Here is a 22234-nt window from a genome sequence, read left to right as displayed (position 1 = left end):
GGAAAATAGTTGTGATTTTTTTTTTCTTTTTTGGGGGGTGGGGATGGAGGGGAGGACGGATCGCGTCGACTCCTGATCCCTGATCCTGAAAAACATTTAAACGCTGAGTTGTGCAAGATGTGAATATGTGTGTGTGTGAGCACATGACGGCTGCTAGTGACACAGAAGTGGACGGATGGATGACGGATCTGACAGTCCCCGCCTACTTCCTATAAATTATACTCAACAGCAAGACTACAAGTTACACAGTAGTGTGTATAGGCTGTCCTCTGTAGGCTGATATAGCATAGTATTTTTCATCCTCTTCCACACAGTCTTCCCTGCCTGGGCCTACTTTTCTGTGTTCAGTTCCCCCACCGTCCCCCGTCCCCTGTCCCCTGTCCCCGTTCCCCTCCGCTATATCCAAAGTTTTGTACAAATGTTTTAAAGTGAATCATTTCCTTTTTATTTTATAATCGTAAATGTTATGTTTTTATAAATATTATTTATTATACAATGTATATATCTGTATGACTGAGCTAAGATTATATATTTGAAGAACAGAACTGCTGTCTTGTGCTTTTTCTACACACCCATATATATAAAGAGTCCCATGGAAGGACAGAAACCAACTATGATACCAACTTGTTCCTTTTGTACATACATGTAATTCTAATAAAACACACACACGCACACAGGTTTGTGCGGTTATTCTTCTTGGACACTGCACCGACGAACCCACACAAAGCAATGTCCCTAACCTTAATAATAACCAACTATTGTCTAACCCTTAGCCCAAAACTTAACCAGTTCCTTCACCACAAATGAGGTCCTGCCTCATAAGGACCAGGTTTTGGTCTCAATGAAAACTACTGGTCCCAACAAAGGTCAGTGTTTATAGGAGAAAGAAAATCCTAAATAGACACACACACACAAATGGAGGCCAGCCTTTATAACTAAATGCCATAAAATCACCCTTAAGTGACTTTCATAAATTCAGCCTTTTCTCAAAATAATGATACATTAAAAGCTATAAAATAGACATAAAATAACTCATAGATGAGCTGAAACGTTGTATTTGTTACAAGAGACTCACTGCGTCATACTTTGACTCACTCACTCATTTTCTACCGCTTTATCCTCCACTTGAGGTGTTGGCGTTGGGGGTGTTGGCGCCAGTCTCAGCCGACATAGGCAAAAGGCAGGGTTAGTCCGTTCATGGAATCTGTGACAGAAAAATATAATTTCATGGCTGCCATGCAATTTAGCATAAACACTGAATATTAGTGAAGAAGAAGTTCGCAACCTACAGTGATCTACCTCCATTTTAAAACAACGCACTAGTTGTTTTGTATCATGCAGTGACACAATTATTTCACAGTTCTCAAAGGGACACAAGTGGTTACAGATATTTATGAGCAACACAACTTTCACTTGTAGCATATAAAATAGGACGGGACGATACCACTGTTTTGTGTCTGATACTGATTTTAGACCATTTATGAACTATGAAGCGGTTAAAGGCGACATAGAATGCTTGTATCACACATATATGTTAGTTATGGAGGTCTACTTACATATATTAACTAGTTTTCATGGTTAAAAACCTCCTAATCGCTGCAAACGAGCCGATCAAAATATCTCCTCACTGACGCTCTCGTCAGCCGCGCTGTTTCAGACCAAAACCACACCCCCAGAACGTGGACTGTGTTGTGATTGGCCAGCCAACGAGAGCTTTCCTACTGTCCTGTGATTGGCCAGGTACCTGGAAGTGACGTAATAGATAGGCCAGCTCTCAGATACACAGCTCCCCCTCTGGCACGGTGGATGCTCTGCATCTCAGCAGCTACAACGAGAGTAGTTCTTCTTCTTCTGCGGTTGAATGTACGCAACCGGATGTGCCCGGACTAGTGCCCGCACCAGGAGGCGCTACGGTGGTGAGAGGAGTGGTGAGGATTTCTGATGACGACATCAAATTAAGTTAGTGCCGATCCGCTTCGCAGAGCCCAGGAAAACAATAAAACCCTACTTTCTCAGCAGTGGCTGAACTGTTGTTCTGAAACTTTAGGGTTTCATAAACGAGGTAATGACGCAGATACACACACACAAACGCAGCGTTAATTGGAGCTTCCGGTCTATGTCGCCTTTAACAACACACATTTGTGTCATTTGAGTCATTATAAAGACATACATCTCCAACTGTGTAACAAATATTGTTCTCCCAAAAATTAGAAATAAACAGACCCAAACACAACTCAGCTAAAATGGCTCTGCTGATTCTTCACAGCCTGTGCATAGTGAAGCATGCGATATATAGGATTTTTGGATTTTTTATTATCCGACACCGGTTCCCGCCCCCAACATAAATCATGCAAGAATCACTGATATCGAAGCAGCATTATCGCCCATTTGTTTCATATCCATGGAACAACAAAGATATCAGCATCTATTGCAGCGGTTCACAAACTTTACTCGCCAAGTTCCACATGAGAAAATATGGAAGTCACACCATTAGCATCAACGTTAAAATACAGTGGCGTAGAAAGGCCGAAAGTCAGCTGTTATTTGTTTCTTTCTTAACGTACTGTGGTCAAAATTCCTCCGCTCCACCGCCGGAGGCAGCTCGTGTACCCACTGGTGACACCTGAGGTCTCTTCCCCTTGGAATGCAAAATAAATTCAGACACTAAGGAGTTTCATGAATGTAGTACTTAATTTATTCATAAAATAAAAAGGCATAAACGAGTACAAATGATTAGAACAACGTGAGATCTCAGAGTTGAGCAGCCACCATGACCTGGAATGATTAGATAACAAATGTGTGCACACAAAAATACGAGGCCGATATAAACAGTGAACGGTATCATCATCATTAGTGTTTCTTGCATGCACGTCTACTTCCCAATGGAATTCATCTTTTTTCCTTCACTCTTTTTTTTTTTTTTAAGTATAAAATCACAGCCGAGTCCAACAGAAGCGTAATAGAAATGCTGTATATACAGAAAACCAACTTAATTCTCTTAATTTACATGTTCACACGTTGCTGAAGAGGAGGAGGAGGAGGAGGAGGAGGAGGAGGCAGCCTGGGTTGTTACAGGTACACACACAGCTTCGGGGGTGGAAACGCAAAGAGAGCGATGGAATCTATCCATCTCTCGCTCGCTTCCTCCTTCATACAGTTCCTCAGCAACTGAGTGAAGAGAGACAAATAAAAGTGAGAAGAGACAGACAGGCGAAGGAGACATGCTGCCACAAGAGAGCACCTGTCTCGCTGACCTATTTTTAGGCACAGCTATACCATAAATCACTGAGACTGGGATCAGACACAGTGAGATAATGCAACGTTTTAGAGCAGAGCTTACAGCAACAACAAGTCAGGGAATGGGGAAAATAAGGAGTTACTTATCTATTTTAAATCAGTTTTCTACAATAGCACCATAATAAGAGTCCTGAGATCAAAATGAACATTCTTGCACCTCCAACATACAGCAGGAGGAGTATTCTATACAAATTCAAAGATCGGCGGTGTTATTCTCACAGGGGTGGAAACAATGAATAACAAAAGCTTGCACAAATGTTCCATTAGTTTGTCTTAAGACGTTGTGAAGAATGGATTAGTGACATGGCAAAGGTACTGAGAAAAACCCACACACACACACCAAAGGAAACACAAAGAACCATTCTAGTTTTCATTCTGTGTAAATACGGACCGACTCGTCATATTTACGTGTGAGATTATTGCCGAGTTTGACACAAGGAGGGGAGGGATTACGGTCTTTGCAAGTGATGCATGCTCCAGCAGGTGCAACTGCAAAATAAGGTAATACTGCTCTGAATTTACTTGCTCTGCAAAAACAAAACACTGCTATGAATACAACGGTGTTTGTTATTCTGTTGATTTTGCCGCAAATTAATATTGAGCTACAACACAACAATGAGCTCAAAGCTGTAGAAGGTGTGTGAGAAGTAGAGACACCAATGATGAGACTGGATAATGGAAGTACGGTGGCCTGCACAAACCAGAAAGGATGTCATTCTTCTTCATTTCCAACTTCTTTAACATGTGAAACCTGCTCTGGCTAGTTTGTCAAAACATTTATTTAATCTAAGACTACTTTTTATTATCATTTTAAAGCTTCCTTATGTGTATTCAGTTACTGCCAATAAAGCCTCCACACCAGACCTTTAAGTTTGACTGCAGATTGTGCTTAAGTCTGAATCTCTGTTTGGGATACAATACTATTTATGAGTCTTTTTTTAAAAACAGATTCTAGGAAACACTTCTCTCTGACACAACATGATAAACATAAACTTTTTTGGCAGACATTTTGCTTTGAGTGGACACATAGCAAGACCAGACTTAACAGTTAACAGATATCAACAACAGCCCCCCCCCCCCATATTGCCAACCGGAAAATGGTGGAAATGTAACACACCCCGCCTGGTGCAGGCCTTACCACTGAAGGATGCCTCTTTTCACTGTGGCTCCTCCAAGTCTATATCACACCACAAACTTATCAGAACCCAGTCTGTGGGGAGGAGAAAAAAAAACAAAACACAAAATGTCTATTATTAATCACACTTGCTACGATGACCTAATGTAAACATTGGGTGGGTTTTACTAGGTTTTTCATTCTTTCTTTGCTCCTAAAGTGACAGATGTGTACACACTGTAACGTGAGTGTTCAGTGTCACCAGTGGACCCGTTTCGCTCGAGTTTGAAAAAATAAAAAATACTTACGCTCCTTCGTCTCTCAACAGACTCAGGAACTTGCTCACTCTGTGGTCACGATCCATCTAGAAAAAGACGTCATTTGTTAGTGCGAAAAGAACAAGCATTGGTTAACTTTAACATCAGAGCATTTTTTTTAACAAACAAAAAAGTGTCAGGTCTTTGTGCTGACACTGCATTAATGGTAGCCTATGCAATAACTTACAGTGTGTGTGGAGTCGCCTGTAGCTACTAGAATTAAGACATGAGAGCAGTCAGACACACTGGAATGAGAGGAGGGACGATAAAGAGAGAGCCAAAGACTAACGACGAGTGTGCATGTGCGGCTGTTTGTAGCATGTCTCGGCAAACCCGGGTTCATACTTCTTCGGGCTCGAGATGGAGTGCGGGATTGTGGCGTGGGGGGGAGTGTGGGGGGGGGGGGGGGGGGGCAGCTACAGGGTGTAGAACATGGCTGCATTTGTGCATACCTCAGCAATTACAAAGCATCCAGCCACAGCAAACACGCTGCGCACATTATCAACATACCACAGACAGTCAAGGGGAGAAATGAACACCAGCCAACCAATGAGATTCATGTCAGTTACTACTGCTACCTGCTTAGTCCAGTAACCAAACACCTGGAAGCCAGTGGAGCTGACTTCTGAGATGGACCGAAAAGAAAAACAAGCTGCAGTGAATGAAAGGATGTTTGGATCAGTTTTTACACTTCCATGAAGTTGGAGGGATTTGAGGGAAACGGATTCAAAACTAAAAACTCCGAGATATCCTGACTTTCCGGCCGTGTTCACTCTGGAAAAAACATTTAAACGGCATCGGGGTGTGTGTTTGCCGGAGCATGTTGTTTTATATACCGGCAGCGGCAAGGCAATGAAATACAATTTGGGATGTCCAGTTTGGAAGAACAAGGATTTATGCTTTTGACATCTTAATATACGCCAAACCACAGTACGGCGGTTTGTAAATTTACAAAGTCGCAGAGGACGTTCAAAAACTAAACGTCTGGTCACATTTACAACCCTTGCATTTTGCAAGTACCTGGGTTCATTTCAGTGGAATCACTGTGATCCGTGGATTTGCTCGAGAGGCCTAAACAAATTCGGTTTAGGGCTCGAGTTCAAACTCAACTCTGGGGAATTCTGACACAAATTTGAACTTTCAAACAATAACAAACCGTCTCAACTGCGCAAGGAAAAGAGAGCTGGACAACACGGAAGAAATACTATCGCAACTGACCTGCTTTAAGATAAAGGGCTAATACTTCAGTCAAATTTGCGTGTTTTGCTTGATGGTGACCACAATCTGAACTTTGCTATGTGAAATTATGGCTCTTCAATGTCCTGACAGTTAAAATAAGGTGGGCCCGACCTCTCATTCAGGACAAATGGCGTATGAATAATTTTGTGATATAATTACATGATGTACAAAAAGCAGACAGGAGGGAGTCCTTATGACACAAGTCTGTGACAGTTCGGTCATCCTTCCGACTTACGACACAACAATTCCTAACAGTGTAATCATCTTTTTATTAATTTAATCATTTAAATGTGTTACCACAAAAACTGAAGTGACAAACTAAACAGATTTCATTTTTAAAAAATGCACAAAACCATACTTTATCTACTCAGCCAACCCACAAAAATGTGATTTCTATACATAGCCTCCCGATCTGGTGTATTGAGAAGAAGCCAAGAATGGGCCGTGAGTTGATAGTGGATGTTTACACTTTCATTTCTGTAGATGGATGAGTTTTTCTTGTAGCCTGTCACATCTGTTGGCCCATTAGAATGACTGATCTAACACGTAGGTAAACCAAAACCATGAAGTGCATATGACCGCTCTTATGAGTTCCTTCCCTGAAAGTCAGAACATTATAATGTGACTTGGAAAGTCCAGAAGAACATGGTTTCCTTAACTATGAATGTGTTGGATCGCAACCGTTTTTGGAGAATGGTTCGCAAACGGGAAATGTACTGGATCTTGGCGGCTCAACAAATCATCGGCAAGGCCACATGGTTTTTCATTACAGTTGATATACGACAGGTTTTTTTTTGTGTGTGCCTGAGAGACAGAGTGTGGTGACTGCTGAGATTGATGGTCAGATGTAGAAAAAGAGGAGGGACAGTCTGCTCAGAGCTCGCCATTAGAAAAACAATAACACAGAGGCTCGACCAATTTGGAATGTGTGTTTCAAGAAAATGTGAAGAGATGAGTCAGCCTGACTCCTCCCAGTTTACCTACAACTAAGGTGACTTGACCTTTCTATCATCACTTGTATCTTCATTAGATTTATCATGAAATCTGTTGCAAGGACAATGTGTAACAGATATAAAGCACATTCACCATCTTAAATTAGCATATAAGCCCACTAAGATATAATTATTGGCACAAAGCACAGAGGTATATAGTCTGTTTTGTCAGTCTTTGGTCATAAACCAAAGCCTTAAAAATCAAGAGATTTCATTTTAGGGAAAGGAGGGGGACAATTATGCCTGCACCAAATTCCTAGAATGAAAGTCAGGGGATTACCAAATTAACAAAAGCTCAGTCTGTTGGAAACCAAACAAACTTTTTGTGGCTCAGTGGTTAAGACCGGTACCCTGTGTGCAAAAGACATCATGGTCGCAATGGTCGCCCCCCCTGGCTGATTGTCCTCAATTCAATTGTAAGTCGCTTTGGATAAAAGCGTCTGCTAAATAACATGTAATGTAATGTAATGTTTTCGTTTGGTGAACTGAGTGGAACTCAGTGGCTACTCTTCTAACAGGTTAACAAAATGTAAATGGGCTAAAGGAAGTGTCTCTTTCTCACCTGCGCAGCCATCTCAATCAGCATAAGCAATTTTTTAATCCCAATCCACAGGCTTTTGTTCATGACTGCCTTTGCGATCATGGCCCGCTCGATCTCCTGGAAACTGCCCAGCAGCTGTGGGGAGAGGACAAAAAGAGAGAGAGACTCAGGATGGGACTACAGCAGCACATTTGTGAATTAATTTGGTTTCCTGAGTTAATTAACACATGTACCAGTCTGCATATGGACTTTAAAAAAACCTTTGTTGCATTCCATGTGACAAAGCTCTACTAAGATGAATAAAGTCTTCTTTACCTCCAAAGCCTCAACCAACTGTTCTCCCCTCGAGATGTTGGGGATGTGGATCGTGGTGCTGAAAGCATCCAACATCTCCATTTCCTGGAGGACATCTTTTCGACTCGTGGTGCCAATGATCAGCAGCTTACGACCCTGAAAGAGAGGCAGACGTGATTTATTCATTCAGTGTGTCACCGCCTAAAGTAACACCAAAGACACCAACATCACTGTTCGTGTGGTGAAACACTGACCCAAACCAAATCAACCTCTGATTACAAAGCAAACAAAGACTACTGTCTCTCTCGATCATAATGAAGAACGCAGTTTATTGTATGATTAGTATGATTATTGGATGAGCATTTTACTGCGTTAACCACTTGATTATAGACAATTATAGAACAATGAACATGGCTGATGTGCAACTATTTTAGAAAACACAAAACCTAACTCAAGACTTACAACAAGCTGGAAATAGATGTAATGATATCACTGTGATTAAATGTTGCCGCATTACTGATAATAAGACGATGATGCATAGTTTTCAACCTAAAAATTAAGGAAGAATTAAAAGCAATTACCAGGTGAAAACCATTCTGAAAAGTTATGTGTTCTTTCTTTGTGTCCTGCCTCAGACTTAATTGATACCATTACAATCATTGTCTACCTAATGTGCAATGGATGGAAACTTTTGGGCATACTCAGTTATAAGATTCTCTGCATTTAAATCACAGAGAACAGATCATAGATAAAAGAAGGGAACTGGAGAGAGGGGAAGAGGTGAAACAAGGCAAACGCAATAGAAAACAACAGAAGAGAAGGCAAATATGAACAGAGACGAAAGAACTGTAGCTCCACTAAGCTGATGAGCTGGACCAGGAGAAGACGACGGAGGCGGAGAGGCAGAGGAGTGGCGAGTAGACAGGGGGATTATGGCTGCTGGTTGCCCCCCCATGGCGATGGGGGTTGTGATGCTGCATGCAGATGAGGTGCCACACAGGCGGTGGTGCTGCCAGGTCCTGGCTCTCTCACAGAGCTCATTCTCCTCCGTGTCCCCCTGGCCTCCCCTGGCCCCAGGCTCCCCGCTGAGCCCAGCGCTTTACAACCCCAGAGGAGCACTGCAGCCAGGCATTCAACACCAGGCCCCGCGCCACTTCTCATGCACATGCAGCCATATAGTGGGCTATACTCTCATTCACATACCCATCAACAACAGACACACACAAGCTACAACCAAAGAAACTATGAGAAATGGGTCTCTACCACCACCATTCACTGTGAGCACAACAGGCCTGGACCAAAACACTGGCTAATAACCGTACACTCACACATGCCAGTCGCAGCCAAAGACCTCCAACAATTCCTCAGTAAACTTTGTATTGGCATCCATAAGATCTGCTGCCCTCTTTCTGCTACTTCAAGACTAGCAACACCACAGTGAGTTTGTTACAAATTAATACCAAAACAAAGGCTTTGTTACCTTTGGAGGAGGTTTCTTCAGCAACACCAGCAAAGCTTGTAACACCAGGTTGGAGAAACGAGGGCCGATTGGAACATAGTCTGATGACAGATTTTTATCAAGTAAATTCATTATTTTTCATCTGGATAAAAAAGAAAAACTTCAGATATAAAATGAATTTAAGTCAGTGACAATTGTAAAAACTGGAGTCTTACCCAACAAGCGTTCAATGTCATCCACAACCACACAGCTCAACTGGGATTTATAGGCATCTTCAAATATCTATCACAAAAAAACAGAGTTTGGTGTGAATCAAAGAGAGACTGTTATGAGATTATTCACAAAATGAGAAACAACAGCAGAGCTTCCCACACCGTAGACACTTTCTTTTTTCAAATGCATTTCTTTTTTTTTCTTATTTTGTTTGTAGTCTTTCTTTTGAAATGACAATAATACTACAATTTAAAAATTGTCAAGTGATGAGGAGAGTGTTACCTTTTTGATGGCTTGGCATTTAGCGATCTCTGAGTGCCCGATCATTTTGTCGGGGGAACAGATCTTGATAAACGGGAACTGGGAGTCTTCTGAAATCTTAGCTGCCAATGCTGTTTTACCACTGCTAGGTGGACCTGAGGGAGGTGAGCAATCAAAAAGTGTTTGTTCACAACATTGCAAATTATTTGGTCCTTCACTACAACTGGCTACGACTTTTTATAGCTATATGTTTGGCCTTGTGTTAGTGTGTAAATTGATGTCCGTGTTGTACCTTCCAGAAGAACAGAGACGAGCGGTGTCCGGTCGCTATTTTTTGTTTGTTGAACCAGCAGCTCCCCATCCTCCAGCACTGCCGACACTGGGTCGCCCCAGCGAATGATACCATTCATGATGTAGCTGGCATAGTCCTCTTGATTGGTACCAAACGCCTGGAGAAAAGAAATATAAACTGTAGTGTAACAGTCTATCGTGCTCTTTATTTACTGAATCTGTGAATGGACATCTTGACACTTTATTTTAATTGTCAGGAAAACTTTTCCTGAGGAGTTGATGGTCTCAATCACAACTTTCAGGTCTTCTTCAATAGAAAATGATGTCAACTTTGTAAATTACCTTCCCATTTAAAGGGAAATAGTGATTGACAGCTGGTATTGTTCATTAAGTGCTGGTTAAAGAACTCAAAATGGAAGTTCAGTGACGTCACGACCGGTTTCAGGTAAAAGAGGATGAAGGTGGGGATAGAGACTTATAAACAAAAATTTTTAAGTGACATTTTTGAGTGCAAAATCTATTTGACACAGGAAAGGAAAACGAGAATTGGAAAAAGCAAACTCACAGGTTTGATGTCGTTATTCAGCGAGGCCATGAAGTCAACTCGGCTGACCTGCAGCTTCTCTGCCGTCTCAATGTTTACCTCCACAGTGTTGCTGGCCTACATCAAACAAATATAAATATAAAAACACGCACAACACATTGCACAACAAAGAGAATATAATGAGTTTCTTTTCGGTACTGGGTGAACTCGATGCCCCTACGAGAGAAACCCATTACATGAACTATTGCGCATTTAGATTGCACAATGTGTCAGGAGACAATGTGCTCCCTCAGAGCAGAAAGGTCACACAGAGCAGAGAGAGGAGACAGGGGAGAATAAGTGCTCAGAGGAGTGAAGAAAAACGTCACAGCCATCAGACATGTGTAAGGCCCTTGTCTGTTATTTATCATCACCCTACAATATTGGCTGCTGTGTGTGTGTGTGTGTGTGTGTGTGTGTGTGTGTGTGTGTGTGTGTGTGTGTTGGGGCAGAGCACAAAACAGATGAGAACTTCACCTTATCCATGTGTCCTACAGAGTTTTGTGCATTTAAGTCTATGCACCTGATAAAACACTTGAGTCATGTGTGCACTCACATGCACACAGGGTTTTCTTCCTTAAAGTTTCTCACCTGGGAGGCTCCAGTGAACTGGCACTATACACAGTTATATTCCATGCACATCGTGTGTGTGGCATACACTTTAAACAACATCGGACAACACTTAAGGAATTTTATAATTGTGTAAAAACAATGTTGACCATGCACATACAGCATGTGCACTGTGTTTTTTTCTTTTGTTTTTTTTTATCGTTTATTTTTTTTATCGATATTGATGTTGTTCAAGACCAACATCGATATCATCATATAATCATTAAAAGTTACGCACTGTAGCTTTAACTATAAATAAAACACAGACACACAGAATTTCTTTAACGTCTTCTGACCTTTATGTGTCTGTTCATGGCAGTGGACTGTGCAGCTCTGACCAGACCCTCCAGTTCAGCACCACTGTAGTTCTTAGTCTCCACAGCCAGCTCCTTGATGTCTACATCACCGGTCAGCAGGTCGTGCTGACGCATTTTTGCTGTGTGGATGTTGAGGATCTGAATGCGACCCTTCTCATCCGGTAACCCTGACAAGTAAAAATAAATAAATCAATGATGTAATGTAATAATTTATAATATAAATAAGACATAAAACAGAAATATATCGTCCTTGAGGGAGGTTTTGTGGACAAATTAAGTTGAATTTTTCTGTACAGCTCTTCTTGTACTGAATGTAATGCAATTATTTGACTAGGTATTTCTAAAGTTCCTATGACACATTTTCAGTAACACAGTAAGTAAATCAAACTATTGCTGTAGCAAAAGTAACTTCAATTTGATTGGTATAAATGTATCAGTCCCTCCCTTCTTGTCTACTTATCTTAAAAAAAATCCACAATTTAAGGAAAAAGTTTAGCATTTAGTATCATTACATTTAATTCCATTTCCTGTCCACTAATACTAGCCATTGCAAATTAAAATCATGAGTGGTGTTAAAATTTACCAATCTCCATCTTAACCTCCAGTCTTCCTGGCCTCAACAAGGCCTCATCGATCAGGTCTGGCCTGTTGGTCATACCTGAGGCAGTGACAGATGGACACACGGTAAAAAAGCAGGGAAAGCAGAGGAAAAGAATGAATGAGACAAGAAGCAGATGCTGCAGCATGACATCATTGTGTCTTTGTTGAGTGTGCAGTTTGAGCACCTATGACCAGGATGTTGTTGAGCTGCTCCACTCCATCAATTTTAGACAGCAACTGGTTGACGACGGTGTCATGGACTCCTGTGCTGCCTGCCATGCTGCCACGCTGTTTACAGATCGCGTCGATCTCATCAAAGATGATGATGTGAAGGCCGCTGTTGGCACCGAGCTGTTCAGCAGAGAGGAGGAGGAGGACAAAGATGATTAATGTATGTACTATACATCATTTATATACATACATAATACCAGTTTATTGACAACTGACTGTAGGTTCACCTGTTTCTCAAATTGAAAGCACATATCTCTGCTGTTCTGATTTCACATCCATGATATACTGTATGTCCTTTCAGTGTTTCACTGGGTGGCTCATGGATCACTTCATTGCTAGATGACATTGAGTCTCATAATTGGTCTTGTATGGGGTCACACTGACTGAAAAAATTCAAAATTATTCCCCAAACCTAATCATTGATTGCACTCTGAAATTACTTTTTAGAAGATCTGAGAAATGATTAGGTGCAGTATTCTGACACCTTCTTAATCATTCCTCATGGCATTGTGAGGTTAATAAATCATTATCATTTAATCATTAATTTGCAACAAAATAACTCCTTTTATCTACTGGCATCATACACAATAGAGCGGGGCTCAGGCCACAGTTTTCTGTCCGAACACGAATTATGAGCCTAATAAAATTTCAGACTCGATATAAACAACAACCACTTCTTCTTTATTAGCTCCTGTTGAAATGTAACCTCTGATAACTATTCACACAAATCCAACCATCATGATTTGTTGTTTTGAGTTGTTGCAGAGGAAAAGGAGAGTCTCCACAATGGACGGCTTCAATAGCCTGTGTGTGTCATTTGATGTGACCGAAACCCAACCCGAGCCCAACAATCATTTTGGGATTTTGGTTCAAACGTGGCTCAACCTGTTGGGCGCCATTCAGTCCAAATGGGATCGGTTTGTGTATCCATCCTCTCACACAAATAGAAAGAAATAAAATTTGACACATGAAATCAAAACACTGTTCCCACCTATTGTGTGGTGTCTGAAAAACACTGCCGATGCTTTTGTTTCATACCAAATCTTTGCCGGGTGACCCTCACCGGAGAGACAGATGGAAAGTAAGAGAGCTGCAGGCTGGGGGGTTATCATTCCATCTACAGTCCTGTCAGCCTGAGACGTAGCATTTAAGGCAGGTGTGGAGCTGTCCTTATTACACAATGGATAGAGTCTGAGTGAGTATGTGTCTGTGTGTGTGTGCGTGCGTATGTGTGTAGGGAGGTCTAATAGGAGGTCAAAGACAAACCAGCCCCTCATTAGGTGGTGAAGAGTGAGGCTCGACGTTAGTGTCTCACCATCCAAACCAACCATCACTGCTGGGTTTATGTACTAGTTGTATAGCCATTACAACTATGTCTAGTTAAAGGGCAGATCTCTCCACTCCTGGAGAAATTAGATTTTTTTTTTTTTTTGAAATGGAGAAAATGCTTTTCTTTGGGACAATAGCAGAACACTGCTCACCAAGTACAGACTTGATATTGGTTTTGATCTCATGTGTAGATAATAAGTTGAGCCAAGTTGTGGCACAAAAGGGAAAATACTGGAAGCTCTAATAACACAATCTCTTATGTCAACAACAGCGCTGTGTGTAAGACTTTCATTTTTTAACATGGATTTAGATATTTTAGCCGTGCTTTAAACAATAGCCACTAGCAGCTGGAGCCTTTTGTTGTCACGTGCAAGTATATACGATAATGAGTCTTGTCCTCACCCTCTTCTGTTCGTCCTCAGCGTCTGCAAAAAGCTTCCTGACGTTAGCTTCAGATTCCCCGACGTATTTGTTGAGAATCTCGGGGCCGTTGACAATCTTTGGCTCCCGGGCCTTGAGCATCGTGCCAATCTGTCGTGCCATCAGGGTTTTACCGCAGCCTGGGGGTCCGAACAGCAGGATTCCCTTCACATGCTTACAGCCTGGAGACAGACACACAACCAGGGAGAGAGGAACTGCTGTTAAACCAAACACATGCTGTTTTTTTAAACAGCAAGAAACTTCAATAAATAGTCCAATTCTTTTTTTTTATCTTATAGCTCAATTCCTTTTACAGGGGTTAATGTGGTGACACATGAAGGAAAGAAAGTTTAACTTTAAGGTAAATGCATTTCATATCACATAAGGATAATTCTTTGTCCAAAATGATTAACATCTTTTTTCCCTTTGCCATAATATTTCTTCAAGGACTTGTTGGATAGCTTTGACTTGTTATTATGCTCTTGAAAATATATGACGAGGTGATAATAAATACTGGTAAATCCCAATGCATGTAAATGTAAATCAAGCTAATAAAAATGTGACATCAGAAGGTTGCTGTTTTAAGTGTATTATTGTTTGCTGAAGAGATCACAATTAACAGTTTTACAGTGTTTTGATCATGAATATAATGCAGTTGGGGAAAATGATGCAGCAGTGGACCAAAGCAACAGTCAGTTAGTTAAGCTGTCCACATGCAGATGTCAGGAGAATGAATGACGACAGGCCTATAACAGTTCCCATCATAGCAATTCTGATTTCCTTAGTTTAATTCCTTCTTCATAAAGATCAAGTGTGTGAACCGAGCGCTCTCCACTCAACCAAGTTTACAGTGCGGGTCTTTTAATGGCCTTTTGCACCTGCCTAATGACATTTAGCCCAGACTAAATGAGAGGCCCCAGATAACCATCTGAGCTGCCATTTGGGCCTGCTGAAGGAAAAGCAGTCAGGATGACAGGTGGGGGGTAGTGAAAAGAAGGGAAAGGCTTGTGATGTGTTTGTGTTGGGGTTTGGGAGTGAAAGCACTGAAGTTTCTGTCTGTCTGCTTCACCTCTCTGGGAGCAAAGGGGAGACAAGGTGAAACTTTCAAACTTTTGGTTGAACACACACACACACACACACACACACAAAATACGTGATCTACACATGCACACCACCTCTCTCCGTCACTCAGCACCTGCGCTCCCTGCTCCCCGCTCACTGTGCCTGCCAATTACAGCTTTACCTTTAGCTGGATGCTCTATCGAGGCATACCATCTCATTACAGCCACCAGCTGGCCACCGCAAAAGGCCAACTCTTGCACACAACCACCCCGTTAAATGTCAGCTCACACACTGCTGGTGTGGACACTGCCACAGGCCCTGAGCACTACGGGCACGGATTGTCTCTGTGTGCCAAATTAATGTTAAGTGTGCATATGCCAAGCACAAATGTTGTTTCAACAGGTTTTCACAAGACTTCTAGATCTGGGAGCAAAGGATTAGGGCTGATGTGATTGTGAGCACATGCGTATGAGAAGGGAGGTTTTTGCGATTGAGTCACAGAGAAAATGAGCTGATGGCTTTCATTAGAATGAACTGCTGCTCTTTGAAGAGTGAATCATCGTAATCTGACAGCTGTCAAAGACCTATTAATGAGTGTGTGCAGGGATCACTGTCAGAAGATGCCAGAGTTTTTAGTCACAGTCGAGGGACCACAGAAGAACACTCTCTTGCCTGTCACTTACTGATTTCTAAGCATTGCTGATTCAGGCATTGATACCATTCTCAGCGGAATTATTAATGTTTGGTTTGCCATAATGTTGATTTGAGGATTAAACACAAACTGAACAATAAGTAAAAACAGTGATCATCTGTGGCAGATGATACTAATCTGTTCACCCTGATGGAAACTGTTATTTGTTACGACTGAGGGAACAATACACTTTTTTTTCTACATTTAGCATGTTGAGGAGAAATTCATGCAAAACAATTCATGTCACTTACTTAAATTACAAAATACTAAATGAAAAACGTTTATGAGACAATCTTTTGTTCTTCTTTTGGTGACCAGTGTTCTAGGAGTTGGAGCAATTATGATGAGAGTTTTATTTGCAATAACCTAGAATGTTATATCATTATTCAAGATATATATTATATCATTATATTATCATTTTCTTAATTTGACTTAAGACAGCCATGGATAAAAGTGTTACCATGAAGATGTCCTCATTATACATACAATCATATGACATCATGAAATTGTACAAAATGTGGGAGAAAAAGTGATGGCAAGATATATGAGAAAACAAAGAACTCACCCATCTGTTCCACAATATCAGGAGGGAAGACTCTAGAGGCAAAAGCTCTTCGGAATATGGCAGAGAACTCTTTATCAAGGCCACCAATTCCCATCTTCTCAAAATTCCATTCTGGGTTGATGATGGACTGACGAGACCCTCTTGTCTTGGCTTTACCTGAGGGGGAGTGAAAACCAAAAAAATAAATACATCATCAGAACTTTGTCCTTTTCCCTATAAAATACAGATGCTCTCTTGAAAACTTCAAACGCATCAGTAAAGTATGCATGAAAAGTACTTTTTCATATCATATTCACAGTCTTTATTCAGTCAGACATTCTTATTGATATTTATAATAAAATGTCCAGAAAAAATAGAAAATATTACTTTTTTAACTGATATAAAGGAAAACTGCATAGCAGGTGCCTCATGGCATCATGAGACTTGAAAATGTGCCAGGGAAAGCAAGCAAAGCTAAATGTGTAAAGGTTGCCCCCTTGTGGATTTATAGAGCATCACGCTTCAGACAGCATATACCAGTTTATGTGGCTATACTTAATATTTGGGAACAGTGACTGATTTAAATAAAATGTGGCTCTGACACTCACCAACAAGGGTCATGGATGAGGTCTCTGACTTTTCAAAAATCACCTGACTGTTTCCCACCAACAAACCAATGCCAGCCTGAGGAAAGAAATACATACAGAAAACATGATAATTACCAAGGTTCAAATAAATGATGTTCATTAAACCAAATTGACTTCATTTATATTACAGCACAGGTGAGAAGGGGAACGTGTGAACATCATGCTACACAGACAAATTATTATTCATGTACCTCCGGTTTCTTTCCAGGGGCATTTTCTCCCCTCAGGATGCTGGGGTCCATGACCTCAATGTCTTTTACCAACAAGCCAAAGACCTTATCAAAGACACTAAACACCAGCTAGGGAAAAAAGGAGATATGAACAGCAAACAATTTACTTTCTCCACAAAGTAAATGTAGAATCAAACATCCCTTAGAACAAAATTTAACACTTTCTTGGACAGTTACAATATTCTATTCTATTAAATTCGATTAAATACAACAATGAATCAAAAGGTTTATCCAGTGCTAGAGAGTGATATATATAATAAGCACCTGCTGGCCCACACTGAAGGCTTGGTTGTTGAAGAGCTGGACGAATTCTATGGCCATCTTGTCAGAGTCGTATGGATTGCTGTCCACGTTTTTCTTCTGGAGGAAGTCTATCTCCAGCGTCATGGTGCTTATACACTGTTTGGACCTGTCAAACTTGTAGTTTGTTACTGTAGGTGGGAAAAAAAATAGGATGTGAGGTTTAGCATTCAGACAACAGCATCACTCACTGACCTACACTTTTTCTTAACAAATTACATTGACCAACTCACACTGTATTGGCTCCAGGTATATGGAAGAATATGGCTTGCTTTTGCCTGTATTGCAGCCTAAATAATGAGACATCTGTGCAGCCTGTAGATACATGTGAGTCTCTGATAAAAGCCACTGAAAAATCAGGCACTGAGTGGGCTCAGTTTAACAATAGACTAAAGATCATTGCATTGACATTCATTTCATTTGTGGCTTTGCGTCCTCAAAAAGCTACGATTCATTCAGGCATGTTAAATGCCCCCCTCTTTTTGTTTTGTTTTGAATTCAAAGTTGCATATTTTGCTAATTCATGGAAGTAAAACCTGATGTTACTTAGGTTAGATTAAATCAACCTTTAGGGAAGCAGTGAACCAAACACTGCTTCTCTAAAGGTCTAACCTTTAAACTTGGCTCAGTTTAGTAGCAACACACCTAATCTAGTTTAATGTGCATTATTGACAATGTGAAACATTGAGATAATCATGCAGCAAACATGAAGCTTACCTTCAATCTCTTGTCCAATTGAAAGGCCTGCCCATTTTCGCTGTAAGGAAATAAACAGAGTGATTAGTGTAGTCTCCTTTCAAATTATTTCAACAGAAAAAAGGCACCCAAGTTCAAGACTTACAAAGATATCAGTCAAAGGTCAACTTCATTTCAAAAATAAACAACTGTGTTTCATGGAGACGTCGGTGTAACTTCCCTCTGCAACTTGGGTCTTATTTCACATCACTTCCTTACGCTCAAACACATAAATCACATTTATTCATGACTATCACATGACTATTTTATACACATGGATGCCACATTGAGCATGAGTTGATCAGTGCTGCCAAATTCAGTGCTGGCATAAGAGAAGACCATCGTGAGGAGGTTACAGTAGTACCTGTGTGCTGTTGTAGTTGCCAAGTTTATAGACGGAGCGAGAGCAGGCAGAGATAGGCAAGGCAAAAGGGGAAAAAAAGCAATAACATACAGATTGAGACAAACAAAGCGGCCCATGCAAAGAATCAACACAACTCGGATGTTAACGTCAGAATATTGGTCACATTTTGATTTTCAGATTAAAATATTTGCAGAAGGAAATTGATAAAATTGTACTTTTATTCACATGTGTTTTGTTCCTTAATTATTGCTTGACTTGATATGTGGCTGACAGACAAGTTATTGCTAATTTACAAATCAGTCTCACACATTTTTTGCTTTCACTGTGTGTGTTTGCAATTTGTTTACAACGTATGTCTAACAATGAAAACATGTCTCTCTGAACCTTCCACCTTTCAAACAGTGAACCCTACCTGTGGCAGACTGAAGGCGAGGGCTCCAGAGGTAACACTCGGATGCTTCCTCAAGGTGAATAGAAACTTGTGGGTTGAGTTGCGTACAATCACGTGTCTGCATGGACATGAAGAGAATGGATTGTGTACAAGATGTAATAGCTTTTCAGCTTTTCAAAGCAATAACGTTAAAACTAGAGAACACACTCAAAGATTGCTAAGTTACCGACAGTAGTGATCTATCTCTCAGGAAGTGAGATAACAAAAGAAGTGAATTCCAACCAGCCATGGTTGGAATATACACGTAGAGGAAATAAACTCACTGATCAATCTGTGTCTCCTTCTCATTGATGACAGCGCAGTTGGTCAATGAAAGCTCATCTGTAGGGCATCGCACCACTTGCATAACCTGAAGAGTACAAAAAGAAAAAAATATAAATCGTGATGTCACTGAGGAATCATAAACAGTATCTGAATTAGAGGTGCAACTAATTTGGGTAACACTTTAGATTAGGGAACACATATTCACTATTAACTAGGTGCTCACTAACATGCATAAATAGCACACTAGCCCTTTATTAGTAATTATTAAGCACGTGTTAACACCTTATTCTACATAACCTTATTCTACCTCTATTACGACATATGCTACTTATATGCATGTTAGTAAGCACCTAGTTAATGGTGAATATGTGTTCCCTAATCTAAAGTGTTACCCTAATTTGTTATCTGAATAATAAATTCAGCAATTCTATGAAACATTAAAAAAAAATTCTCATTTCCTTTAATTTTACAAGCAATGGAGTGCTTATGTGATTAATCGAGGCAAAAACAAACCAGTTACTCTCGTGAACATTTGGACACACAGCAAAAGATCTGCTCATGCCACTAATGACATGTTACAAAGGGCACAATGTTTATAGTCAAGTTACAGTAGACCTCCAAACAGTTGTACAGCAACAGAGAAAGGCAGATTATGCAGGTCAGCACTTCAGTGGAGAGCTCATTTGCACAAAAACACCATTACATACCATATGTTGCCATAGAGATCTCTTTACACTGATAAAGCGTCTCCAGACAGTCAGTGTAGCTGTTTAAAAAACTTGCCATCTGCAGTCTTCCCAAGGCTCTGGCACTTATATTATTATTCTACTGTGTTTAAATGCAAAAGGTCTGTACATCAGTGTCGGTCTTTGATGATGACGACACAGCTGCATAAAACTAGAGCCGAAACGATTAACCGATTAATAGATTACTAAATTAATCGACAACTATCTTGATAATCGATGAATCGGTTTGAAGGTTTTTTAATGATTAAAACAACATTTTCAATTGTTTAAACTTCTTAGATCTGAATATTTTCTTCATTTCTTTGCTCTGGATAACAATAAAACAAGACATTTGAGAACATCATCATTTCCAGGTTTGACAAACACCGATCAACATTTTTTAAGGTTTTCTGATATTTTATGGACCAAACGATTAATCGATAAAATGATCGACAGATTAATCGATTCTGAAAATAATCGTTAGCTGCAGCTCTACATAAAACATATCTTATAAACAACAAAAATGACTGAAGATTATCCATTATCACCTATATAAATGTAGCAGTGTTGTATTAGACTACAACATTGATTTTGACAACAGGTGTTAATACTAAACTGTCATCAAAGCATATACATGATGTCAAAAAGAAGAAGACTGTTTTAACTCTACCTCTGCTCTGGACTGCACACATTTTTACATAAACTCCTTGGGTTAAATGTTGTTTGACAACAACAGAATAAAAATGGGATGATTCATTGCAATTATGTTTGACCTAGAGTCATTATGTTGATACATGTTCCTTAGCAGGGTTAACAATGTAACAAAACCACTTGCGTTGATAACATTTATAATGATGAAAAACTCTAAATGCCTTTCCAAATACTTAAATTGTTCCCATTTAATCTCCTCAAATGATAAGTGTAAATAAGGCACAGAAAGGCCTCAGTTGTCAAAGGACCATACAGTCAAGGAAACCCTCATTTTGATGTTATGCAAAAAAAACTGTTCCTCAATTACATGCGCTGAGGAAGACCACGAGCTGTTGTCAAAGTGAAACTTTTCACAAAGAAAAACAAAATATGTTGTTTATTGTTATTTATTCTGCTTTGACTGAGCTGATTTTTGTTCACCTACATCTGACCTAATTATTGATATAAAAAAAATCTAATCTAACTAAATCTAAGTCAAAACATGTCAACAAACCTATTATCGGAAGTGCTTTTCTCTGTATTATATAAAGTAGCCGTATATTTCACACTAGATTACTGTATTTACATTTTAGGTTTTCTATCATTTTAGTGATGATACTAATCGTTAGCTGCATCCATAGCCATCGTGGAGACCATTTATCGCAGGGCTGCCATTAAAAAAGTATTATAAAGTACTTTTTAATACTCTCAGAACTGTTTACATTTACCGACTTTATTTATTTCGAATGACTGTGTGTGTAAACTGGCCATATTTGTGTTTGAGAACAGCTGCATGATTCGTTTGCGAGAACAAACTCAAAGCTTTGTTTACACTGCAGCTACGTGTAAATGTGAGCGTGAATACTCCCCTTGTGTCTTCTTTTTAAATGGTATTAGGTTACACTTCCTATATGCTTCTTACACAACTAAGAAAACAATAAAGCGACATAACAGGTCGGGGCTAAAACATTGTGGTGGTTAGACACATTAGTCTGAAGCTAAATCAGTAGCACTTCATGTTAACAACAGTCTGACTGGTCATAAGGTTCTTTCTTCCGGCTGAAGTTTTGAATGACAAGTAGTTCTGCTACACAGGCTAGTGCTGTGTTGGCTCACTTTACATGTTACAAAAAGCCAACTACACACTATGGTTAACATTCTGTGGCTTCCAATAGTAGTGTAGTTGTGTTCAAGTTTAAATATTCACTTCAAATGAACTCACCCGAAAGTTCATCATTGTGTTATCTGCTTTTTTTCCGCTCCCGTTCAAGTAAACCTCAGCAATAACGCTCTGCTGACAGAGCAGAGATGGCTGTCACTACCCGATCTGTACCGGAAAACCGGTGTGTACTGCGCATGTGCGAAAGTGTGGCTACTTCCTGTTTCACGACAGTCGTGGAATGACCACTGCAACGAAAGTTCAC

The 22234-nt window shown here is 40.2% G+C and overlaps 1 protein-coding gene across 2 annotated transcripts; it reads right to left on the bottom strand.

The window, feature by feature from the left end:
* Nucleotides 1–2672: 2672 nt before the first annotated feature.
* Nucleotides 2673–22166, bottom strand: LOC131448827 (vesicle-fusing ATPase-like). Of its 2 annotated transcripts, XM_058621613.1 has the most exons (22): nucleotides 22033–22166; nucleotides 19395–19480; nucleotides 19093–19189; nucleotides 18299–18338; nucleotides 17546–17712; nucleotides 17243–17350; nucleotides 17013–17088; nucleotides 16426–16581; nucleotides 14090–14289; nucleotides 12313–12478; nucleotides 12111–12185; nucleotides 11507–11694; nucleotides 10584–10679; nucleotides 10020–10176; nucleotides 9749–9882; nucleotides 9469–9535; nucleotides 9275–9354; nucleotides 7816–7950; nucleotides 7522–7635; nucleotides 4720–4775; nucleotides 4436–4507; nucleotides 2673–3168 (listed from the first exon to the last, which is right to left on the bottom strand). In XM_058621613.1, the coding sequence occupies exons 1-21, from the start codon at nucleotides 22045–22047 to the stop codon at nucleotides 4480–4482; spliced, it is 2241 nt and encodes a 746-aa protein (XP_058477596.1). In that variant the 5' UTR covers nucleotides 22048–22166; the 3' UTR covers nucleotides 2673–3168; nucleotides 4436–4479. The 2 variants fall into 2 exon arrangements, with proteins under 2 accessions (XP_058477596.1, XP_058477597.1); XM_058621614.1 differs by lacking the exons at nucleotides 2673–3168; nucleotides 4436–4507 and having other exon boundaries at nucleotides 4716–4775.
* Nucleotides 22167–22234: the final 68 nt, after the last annotated feature.

This window comes from Solea solea, chromosome 21 (assembly GCF_958295425.1).
Source record: "Solea solea chromosome 21, fSolSol10.1, whole genome shotgun sequence".
Lineage (NCBI taxonomy): Eukaryota > Metazoa > Chordata > Actinopteri > Pleuronectiformes > Soleidae > Solea > Solea solea.
Note: the sequence above shows the minus strand (reverse complement) of the source record. Positions and strands in the feature narration are given on the sequence as shown.

Coding starts and splice junctions, on each gene's coding strand:
- LOC131448827 (XM_058621613.1), bottom strand. Junction 17,713..18,298: donor AATTGGACAAGAGATTGAAG/GTAAGCTTCATG, acceptor TCCCACCTACAG/TAACAAACTACAAGTTTGAC. Junction 11,695..12,110: donor GGAGGTTAAGATGGAGATTG/GTAAATTTTAAC, acceptor TTTACTTGTCAG/GGTTACCGGATGAGAAGGGT.